Source organism: Lipotes vexillifer, unplaced genomic scaffold, assembly GCF_000442215.2.
Source record: "Lipotes vexillifer unplaced genomic scaffold, Lipotes_vexillifer_v1.1 scaffold230, whole genome shotgun sequence".
NCBI lineage: Eukaryota > Metazoa > Chordata > Mammalia > Artiodactyla > Lipotidae > Lipotes > Lipotes vexillifer.
Window position 1 is genome coordinate 5,545,668 of NW_006775143.1, and position 9,958 is coordinate 5,555,625.

Sequence of the window (9,958 nt, forward strand, 5' to 3'; positions counted from 1 at the left end):
TCTTTCCCTGATAGACAACCTATTCAGAATAATATTAAGGATTCAGTGCTTGGACCTTCCATGGGGAAAAAAAAATAAAGCAAAACATTCATGGAAGTCTTCTTTACTTCCTAGGAACAAGATGCAGGCTGTGTCATAGCTCTGTCTCAAAGTGCGGTGGAAGGAAGGAGATTATAATTTGCTCCTTCAATAGCGTCTAAATTCTCTCCCGTTCCACTTCCAAGTCTTAACACCCGGACTGCATTCCTCAGAAGTGCGATTTGTCTGTCTTGTAATTAGGCCTACAACAGGAGAAAAGCTTACGCTCAAACTTGACACCAGTCACTAAATTCTGGTGGGCAGGAATGGTATAGACACAACGCCGCTGTCGAAGGTCCCACACTTTGCAGGTGTTGTCACCACTGCCAGTTGCAACGTGGTAGCTGTGGATCAGATGTAGTACTGAAGTTAGAAACAAAGAGTACTTTCTGACCAATAACCCTCTCCACCCCTCACTAAGTGAGCTTATTTACCCATTGGGAGAGAAATTTATTCCATAGATTTCCTTCAGGTGACCTTCTAGGAACATGATGCAACGTCCTGTACGCAGGTCCCAAACTCGACCAAATGCATCTAGTCCCCTGATAAAATAATTTATGAATGAACATTTTGAATACAGTTCTCTGTGGAAGCAAGTATACTTAAGAGGTGAGACTACTGAGCTGCCCCCGCAACGTGGAAGAAGCCTTACCCAGTGCCAGCCAAAGAGCCATCTTGATGGAAGGCAATGTCATACACACCCATGCTGTGGCCTTCCTGATGCAGGATTTCCTCTTGAGCCTCCAAATCCCATAAGCGCCATGAACGGTCATAGCTAAAAAAGTCAAACTAACGATTAACGAGCAGATGTTCAGTTCCTACAATGTAAAAAGTGCTATAAACAGTTGTAGTTCAAGTTATGTTTTTGAAACTACTCATACGACCATATTAACAAACTCTTTTCTGGCATAAACAATGTCTCAACAACTAAGCATATCTGTCTTGGGTGCTAACTGGGAAACCATGGATCCTATAAACCTACTTCAGTAGCTATTTTATTTTATATTTATTTATTTTAAAACATTTATTTATTTATTTATTTATTGGCTGTGCTGGGTCTTCATTGTTGCAAGCGGGCTTTCTCTAGCTGCAGCGAGCGGGGGCTACTCTTCGTTGTGGTGCGCGGGCTTCTCATTGTGGTGGCTTCTCTTGTTGTGGAGCACAGGCTTTAGGTGCGCAAGCTTCAGTAGTTGTGGCACACGGGCTCAACAGTTGTGGCTCGTGGGCTCTAGAGCGCAGGCTCAGTAGTTGTGGCGCACAGGCTTAGTTGCTCTGCGGCACGTGGGATCTTCCCGGACCAGGGATCAAACTCGTGCCCCCTGCGTTGGCAGGTGGATTCTTAGCCAGTGCGCCACCAGGGAAGTCCCTTCAGTGGCTGTTTTTTTTTTTTTGCGGTACGTGGGCCTCTCACTGTTGTGGCCTCTCCCGTTGTGGAGCATAGGCTCCAGACGCGTAGGCTCAGCGGCCATGGCTCACGGGCCTAGCAGCTCCGCGGCATGTGGGATCTTCCCGGACCGGGGCACGAACCCATGTCCCCTGCATTGGCAGGTGGACTCTCAACCACTGCGCCACCAGGGAAGCCCGTCAGTGGCTGTTTTAAAAACAGAATTCCTTAGGATGGCCCAGCAAAGATTCTGTTGCCTTCTTTCTTCCTTTATTTCACTGTTATGTCCTTCCATTCACTGAGCATTTATTGGGTCCTAAACTGAATGTTGGGCATATAAAAATCAATCACAAACAAATAGATCAATAGAATAGAGAGTATAGAAATAGGCCCACATATACATGGTCAAATGATTTTCAATGAGGCCATCAAAGCAATTTCAATAGTGAAAGTCTCCTCCATAAATGATGGTAGAACTGTAATACATATGGAAATAAAGACAAAACAAACAAACAAAAACCCCTCAATAATAAAAATGGGCAAAGCACCTGGACACTGAACAAAAGAGAATATACAAATAGTCAATAAGCATATGACAAACTACTCAACACCAATAGTCATCAGAGTAATAAAAATTGAAACCATGAGATTTTACTACATACTTGCTAAACTGAGCAAAATGATAAGATTGATTAATGACAAATGTTGGCAAGGATGTGAAAAAAACCAGAATTCTGCGAATGTAAAATGGCACCAACACTATGGAAAACCACTTGGAAGTTTAAAAAAAGTTACACATACATCTACCCTATAACCTTGCAATTGCATTCCTAGGTATTTATTCAAGACAAAGGAAAGAAAAACACATCCACAAAAAGCATTGTACAAGAGTATTTATAGCAGCTTTATTCTGACTAGCCAGAAGCTGGAAACAGCCGAAGTGTCCATCAGTAGGAGAATGAATAAACAAACTGGCAGAGTTATACAATTGAATACTTCTCAGCAATAAAAAGAAATTACTGATACATGCAACGACATGAATGAATCTTAAAAATGTTATGCTGAGTAAAATAAGCCAAACAAAAAGAAGCCATATGAACAAAAATGAGTTCATAAACTATGAATAGGTAGAATTAATTTATGGTGACAGAAATCAGGTCAGTGGTTGCTTTGGAACAGGGAGTTGACTGGGAAAGGGCATAAGGGAACTTTCTGGCGTGATGCAAATGTTCTCTCTATTGACTAGTGTATGGCTATGAGCATAACTGATGCCATCTTGGGCCTGTACAGTTCTTCCTGTCCTTCTGCTGACCCTACCCAGAACTATACTGTGTGGTAAGTCACTTTCCTGTAGTCAAGGGCTTTGTAGTTAATAGATATTGTTTAATAATCATTAGGACCAGGTGGCCTCTATGCTCTGTTAGTCCTCCAACAATGATGAAGAGCTTTGCTGATATATTCCCAGCACCCACTAGTTACCCATTCTTCACTTAGGAATGTACTTCCTGTTTCCAAACACGTACCCCCATACCTTAGGTTAACTATAAAATTGCCTCAATGGTCTCTTGGGGGGTGCAGAGTGCAGCTGTGAATGCTTCTGGATTGCTGCCTGCCAGATCTCACCCTGTGAATATGTGACCCTATAATAAATGGATCCATTGGATATATGGAGCTGCTGGCCATGTTTTTCAATCTCAAGATGCCTTCTCAGTTTGGTGGGCACCTTCTGTTCCCTTGGACCTCCAACAACAGGGATGTGGGCCACATGAGTCTATGCATTTGTCAAGACTGACTGAATTACACACTGAAATCCATTCCATTGCATGTACATTGTATCTCAAAAAATTCTCTAACAGATTCTGGCCTCATTGAATTTGTAGAGCCAGAAAAGGAGACTGATTTGTAAGCAGAGAAATTACACTGTATAGCAAAAAACAAACAAACAAACAAAAAACACCTCTAGTATTGGCCAAGAAAGAGAAGAAAGAGGGAAAAACTCTAGTTTTCCGGGAGTCAGTGACTCTGAAATTTCAGATTAACTGCAATTTAAAACCAAATACGCTTAGCCCTAACTATGTCATATATTCTTTTCTGATTCTGATTTATTGAAGTCCAAGAAAATCTCTTGAAGATCTCTGCTCTAAAAATTTACTTGGCAGTTTAGCCATACAAGGTTAATAAGATGCCACAGGCCTGTATGGATAGAACAATAAGAGGATGGCTTACCAGGTGGTACCTAAGAAACGTCCTGATGGATGCCACATTACACGGGCCACACGCACTGTATGGCCTTCAATATCTGCCACTGGTTCATCACTGAAAAGGAATCAAATATATGTAAGTAAACTATTTTACAGTCCTGTAAATACTCATTGAATTTATTAACTGTTGAGCACATATACACCCAATTCTGCATGGTTTGACAGGCCAAATTGTAACTAAACCTGTAATTTGTTAAACTTTTAGGGCTAATGATAATTTAACTCACTCCCCAAGGTTATTATAAAAGCTTTGGGACTATTTCATGTGCCCACGGGGCAAAACTGCTCTTCAATAAACAGTCTATTTCAATTCACTATGTTAATAAACTCTTAATGCTATATCATTTGCTTAGAGAAAATTAAAGATATTTCAGTCTGACAAGCAAAATCAGCTCTCTACACCAAAGGAGTGTTGAGATTCTAGAAAGAAAACATACTTTGATAGAGATGCAAGGCTATATCAAAAAGTTTTGGTGCAAGTAGACTACAGATAAATTGATCTCAAACTTCAGCTTGTCCAAGGATCCACATGAAAAAAGGAACTCCCAAACAGAGGCTTAGTTTCCTTTTGGAGGCCATTAAATTCTACTACCAGCAACGACAGAAAGAAGGTCTGAACACCAGCAAGAAAAAATAAACATGAACCCTAAAGAGGGCAATTAAAAAGGGAACTTTGTCAATGTGCATACACAGAACTAATTAAAGCCCTAGGGGAACAAATATTGCTATGTATTACCAAAGCCAATTAAAACTTGCTGTGCTCACAGGTAAGATCTTGTCTGGCAAAGAGTGGAGACACTAACTAGCTCCTCACAAAATCCTGGAACAAAAGCCCCATGTGCTTTCCCAAAGAAAGAAAACTAAGCAACCGAATTCAGATATCTTTTAAGCAAACAAAGTGCTTCCAAAAATTTCTTGGAAAACAATAATCACAAACACATTAAAAAAAAAAACACTGTTGTAATTGGAAAATGTAGTCTAGGTAAAGGACGATGCTACTGGGAGCAGACATCACTTCCTTGGCAATACTGCCAGACAGACCCTCCTTCCTCTCCCCTGTGTTTGTTTGCTAAGAACCAATGTGCTGTCTAGAATATTATTTTTAGTCAAGCTACCAAATAGTACATTTCTCCAATGTCAATCTATTGCATGGGAGATATAATGGATCCTTCAAGAATAGCTGGAGTGGCTACTATGTTAGAGGCAAAAATCAAGGTACAAAGTTAACAAAGAAGGAAACCTGACACAACTCCTCTGGTGAGAAAAGGTCTAAGAAAAAAATCCTCCATTCTATTTTCACATAAGTTCCCTTGACTCAGAGCATCTCTGGGGTTAAATGTTAGATTTTTAAGTCCCAAGGGCCAACCAATCAACTATTTACTTTAGCGATTGCAGTGTGGACAGAGGGTAATATTCACCTGTCAAGGCTCCAAAGCTTCACAGAACCATCAGCAGCACAAGAGGCCAGATTGACATCTTTTTGGTCCAAGGAGACAGTGGATTTTGGATGGAATACAATTGCTCCCACATTTGTGTTATGGCCTGAAGGAGTGTAACAGATGAAAACTAAAGGGTTCCTGCTCCCTTATAACTTAAGTATAAATATATACATGACAAATATTATATATACACATATCAGAGGACATGTGGACCTAGACAGTATTAAAGTAGCTATTCAGGGCTTCCCTGGTGGTGCAGTGGTTGGGAGTCCGCCTGCCAATGCAGGGGACACGGGATCCTGCCCCGGTCCGGGAAGATCCCACATGCTGCGGATCGGCTGGGCCCGTGAGCAATGGCCGCTGAGCCTGCGCGTCCGGAGCCTGTGTTCCGCAACGGGAGAGGCCACGACAGTGAGAGGCCCACGTATCGCAAAAAAACCCCAATAAAGTAGTTATTCAACTACTAAAAAATTGAACTATTTTAACTTAAATTAACATATAAATTGCATTAAAAAAAGCTAAACACACAAAAAAATGTTTCTTGGTTTAGAGATTGTAAATGCCATAGTGAGGCTGGACATGAGAGAAAAGTGGTATGCGTATGAAGTCATTATCATCCAGCCCTGCAGTCAGAGAGAAAACCAAACCAAGTCAAACCAAATCAAGAATTAATCTGTGTGTACTGGGTCTGAGTGTCAGGCAGAGTTTTAGAGTTGTTTGGCTTGACAGAGTTTACACTGAGAAAAAGACTGATATTTAGACAAGATTCTAACTCACCTCGAAGAGTATGGAGGAGGTTGCAATCAGGAACAGACCAGAGCTTGCAAAGCCCACTCCTAACAAACACAAAGGAAAGCATCTCAGCCAGGGTTGGTCTGGGAAGGAAAAGGTACCTTGGTAACATTACTAAAGGACAATCTCTCTCACCTGCCCCCCTCCCAAAATGTTACAGTGGCAGACAGAAAAAGATACAGAAAAGGCTTATCATTTGAAGGGTTAGAGAAGAAAGCTACATCCAGGTCTCATGCAAACAGAGGCCTCTACTGGACTATAAATATTATAGCACAAGTTGCTCTTCTTAACTTTTGGATCAATTTCTGAGGGAAGGTAGGACAAATTAAACATTATTAACATTAATATTAATAATGATACTATCTTCTTAAATACGAATAGCATTTTGCTGCTTACCAAGTACTTTAAGTTTTTTTTGGTTTTTTTTTTTTGGCAGCACTGTGAAGCATGCGGGATCTTACTTCCCCAACCAGGGATCGAACCCGTGCCCCCTGAAGTGGAAGCACGGACTCTTAACCACTGGACTGCCAGGGAAGTCCCTAAAGTACTTAAATTTTTAAAAAAATGTTTTACTTTGGAAAATTTCCAACAAATTACTTTCATATCTATCATCAAATAATCCTTATAACAGACCTATGAGGTACATATAAGGCAGGAATGATCATTTCTACTTCATTATTTTTTTCTTATTTTATTTTTTGTAATTAATTTTTTTAATTGGAGTATAGTTGATTTACAACGTTGTGTTAGTTTCTGCTGTACAGCAAAGTGAGTCAGTTATACACATACTCATTTCTACTTTATAATGAAGGTAACTGAGGCTTGGAGAGGTGGAGGGATCTGTGTAGGTCCCTGGCTTTCTCCTGAACCACAGTCTCAATTTCTGCCTAGTCAAGTAGTTCTTGTGCGTACAATGCAAGCGAGTTTCCCCCTCACTAGATGACAATGTTCCTCAAGAACAACTAAGTAACTAAATAGAACAAAGCAACAAAGTTAGCACATATCCTAAGAGTTTTCTGCATATGTGGTGAGTAGAAAACAAAATGAAGATAAAAACAATAATTCAAGTTTACTGAGTCCTTACCACATACTAGGCACTATCAAGGCAAAATGTTTACAAACATTATCTCACCTTACTTTACAGATGACAAAAGTGAAGCTTACAGAGATTAAGTATCTTGCCTAGGTCACATAACCAAAAAAGAAAAGTTATATCAAGGTGTGTATACTAGTCTATAAGCTCACTGTCTGATCCAAAATGATGCTAATGCCAAGAATATGACTGACATGTCTTGGGTCTCTGGGGTACCTTGTGAACAGTAAGAACTACTAATTGAAGGCTATATTGTAAACTACAGTGGGTAACTACTAGCATCTCTAGTTTGGTGTGATCATGAGAAGCAGAGGCAAATGGTACTGAAATGGCCTTCTAAGAGAAATACTGATTTTTTCCCCTGAACCCCATTTAGGAAAAATGTCACTGTAAAATGGGACTTACCAACAAGCTGTGGCCAGCATTTTGGAATTGGGACTAAAGTGACAGTAGGAGATAGGCCGATCATCCCCAATCTGACTGCAGAAATTATTCAAAGACTTAAAAAAAGACAAACAAGGGATCATTAACAGGCTAACCCAAGACTTTCTTGGCTTTTCTACCATAAAAACAAAAACAAAAACAAAAAAAACCATTCCAGTTTTAAGCCACCCCAAGAACCTTCTGCCACCTTTTTGTTGTTGTTGTTAGGAGACACTTAGACCAATGAATGGAGTCAAGGCTTATCTGGAACTCCAGCATGCTGTCTTCTACAGTCTTAGTAACACTAGCTTCTATGTCAGCTAAATACAAACAGGAAGGCCATGGTGAGATCTAAAGTACAGTCTGACATATTAAAAGGGAGAATTAAGGAGTATACCCATAGGCCTCTGCCTGGTACAAAGCACAGTAGGTTCCCTGCCACCTTAACTGATGGTTCCTCCCAAATAGCAACAGTATAAGCAGAGAGGAATAAGTATAGCTGCCTTTACTTGCTAGAGGTGGGCCAAAGTAGAGCATCTATTAAATATTTAAGAATCTTTAAGATATTAGACAATTATATATATGAGAGCAGAGCATCTTATATATATAAGATGAGAGCACCTTACCCGGAGAGATTTGTGCAGTTCTTGCATCTGGGAGGTTCTCGTTGTCTCAGGAATCTCTTTATGAAGACGGGCCTCTTCCAAGCGTTTCATTGCCCTGTGACACAGAAATAACATTATTAACCCTGAGCAAATGGGTTGGAAACAAAGGTCCACACAAGTCTCTTTACCACTCAATTTCAATTAATAACCACAGTCATCATAAAGCACCTCCTCAGTCCTTGAGAGGAAATAAGAAAAAGTATGTTTCTTCCTCCTTCTCGAGGCTCTCCTTACCTGGGCAGTGAGTAATTAGCAATCCACAGTCTAGCAACCTTCAGGCTGTTTGGTCCTTCATGGTACCAGGTTTGCTGATACTGAAAGTTAAATTAAGAGCAGAAATGTCAAGTCTGAAGCATTCCTGCCCCTTTCATAGCTGTCAATTCCCTATTGTTAACTGCCCAGAAAAAAGATAAATTAGTTCAGTAATAGGATGAAATCAGGTATATGTGCTTTCTCTTGTGTTTCTTTCTATTAACTCTTATTGGATAGTTTCTGGTTACTTGTTAAAAGTGACACCAGGAATGCTATGGTTCTTTCCTGAATGGGGAACTCACTTATCTCCATTTATACTTACAAAGGAACCACAAACTATTGCCAACAACTATTCTGGAACAGTAGAGTCTCCAACTCCCCGTTCCCCATCCCACAGAAAACAGAAAATGAGAGAACTACCCCCTTGTTTCCTGCATGTTTATACTATGAAGCCAAAGACACATTTTACCTCTTCTTTGGACTTCTTTGATTTCTCATCATCTTTTCTGGTCTTTTTTAAGGCATCAGTACCGACCACTGAAAGGATATTTCTTAACCTGTAACAAAAAAAGATCAGAATTTAAACAGAGTTAAGACTGTGAAAAGTATACCTAAGAGGCAGCAAGCCTGCCCTACTCTCTCACCATTCAAATCCCAAGCAACCTTCTTTAAGTTGTGACGCCTAAACTTCCAGTGTGATTTCTCTCTCAGTAGTCTTTATCTGAAGATTCCCTAAATTGAACTAAAAGCAATTACCCTGTTAAACTTAGAGTCAACTAGCCCCAACACTGCTACCACTCGGGCTGTGGATACAGACAACCTTCACTCAATGCCACAATGTGCTGGATACTGCTCAGGTGCTAAGTATAAAAAATGACTAAGAGGGCTTCCCTGGTGGCGCAGTGGTTGAGAATCTGCCTGCCAATGCAGACAACACAGGTTCGAGCCCTGGTCTGGGAAAATCCCACATGCCATGGAGCAACTGGGCCCGTGAGCCACAATTACTGAGCCTGCGCGTCTGGAGCCTGTGCTCCGCAACAACAGAGGCCGCGATAGTGAGAGGCCTGCGCACCGCGATGAAGAGTGACCCCCACTTGCCACAACTAGAGAAAGCCCATGCACAGAAATGAAGACCCAACACAGCCATAAATAAATAAATAAATACATTGTGTATTATTAAAAAAAAAAAAAAAAAAAAAATGACTAAGAAACAGTCCTTGATTTCAAGTAGCATAGTGGGGGGTGAGGCAGTGGGGGGTGGACAGGACATATAGAAAGTATCGGGGAACTAGAGTACATTCCATTAAGCATTATGACAGTGGTAAGTGCATGGTGCTAAGGGAATCATAAAAGGAGTAAACAACCTAGGCTTGGAGGGAATCAGGGAAGGCTTCATGGAGAAGATGTTATCTGAACTGAGTCCTCAAGTAACCAAGTCAATGGGTCAAGAATGGGAAAGGACAGTTGAAGCAGAGGGTTCAACAAATGTAAAGGTCTGGAGGCAAGGAAAGCATGTTGAACTTGGAATCACAACAATTCAATATGGTTGGAGCACAGAGTACTGGGAAAGA

General features: G+C 40.7%; 1 protein-coding gene across 2 annotated transcripts in view; it reads right to left on the reverse strand.

Annotated features, from left to right (window-relative positions):
• Positions 1-9,958, reverse strand: part of PRPF4 (pre-mRNA splicing tri-snRNP complex factor PRPF4) — a 16,589-nt gene that overhangs the window by 1,175 nt on the left and 5,456 nt on the right. For both annotated transcript variants that reach the window (XM_007449753.1, XM_007449752.1), the window contains exons 4-13: positions 8,857-8,944; positions 8,370-8,449; positions 8,097-8,190; positions 7,453-7,547; positions 5,940-5,998; positions 5,142-5,265; positions 3,689-3,778; positions 731-853; positions 513-620; positions 304-422 (exon numbers count right to left, since the gene is read on the reverse strand). In XM_007449753.1, the coding sequence (XP_007449815.1) occupies positions 304-422; positions 513-620; positions 731-853; positions 3,689-3,778; positions 5,142-5,265; positions 5,940-5,998; positions 7,453-7,547; positions 8,097-8,190; positions 8,370-8,449; positions 8,857-8,944 (980 nt within the window). The remainder of the gene's footprint in view (positions 1-303; positions 423-512; positions 621-730; positions 854-3,688; positions 3,779-5,141; positions 5,266-5,939; positions 5,999-7,452; positions 7,548-8,096; positions 8,191-8,369; positions 8,450-8,856; positions 8,945-9,958) is intronic.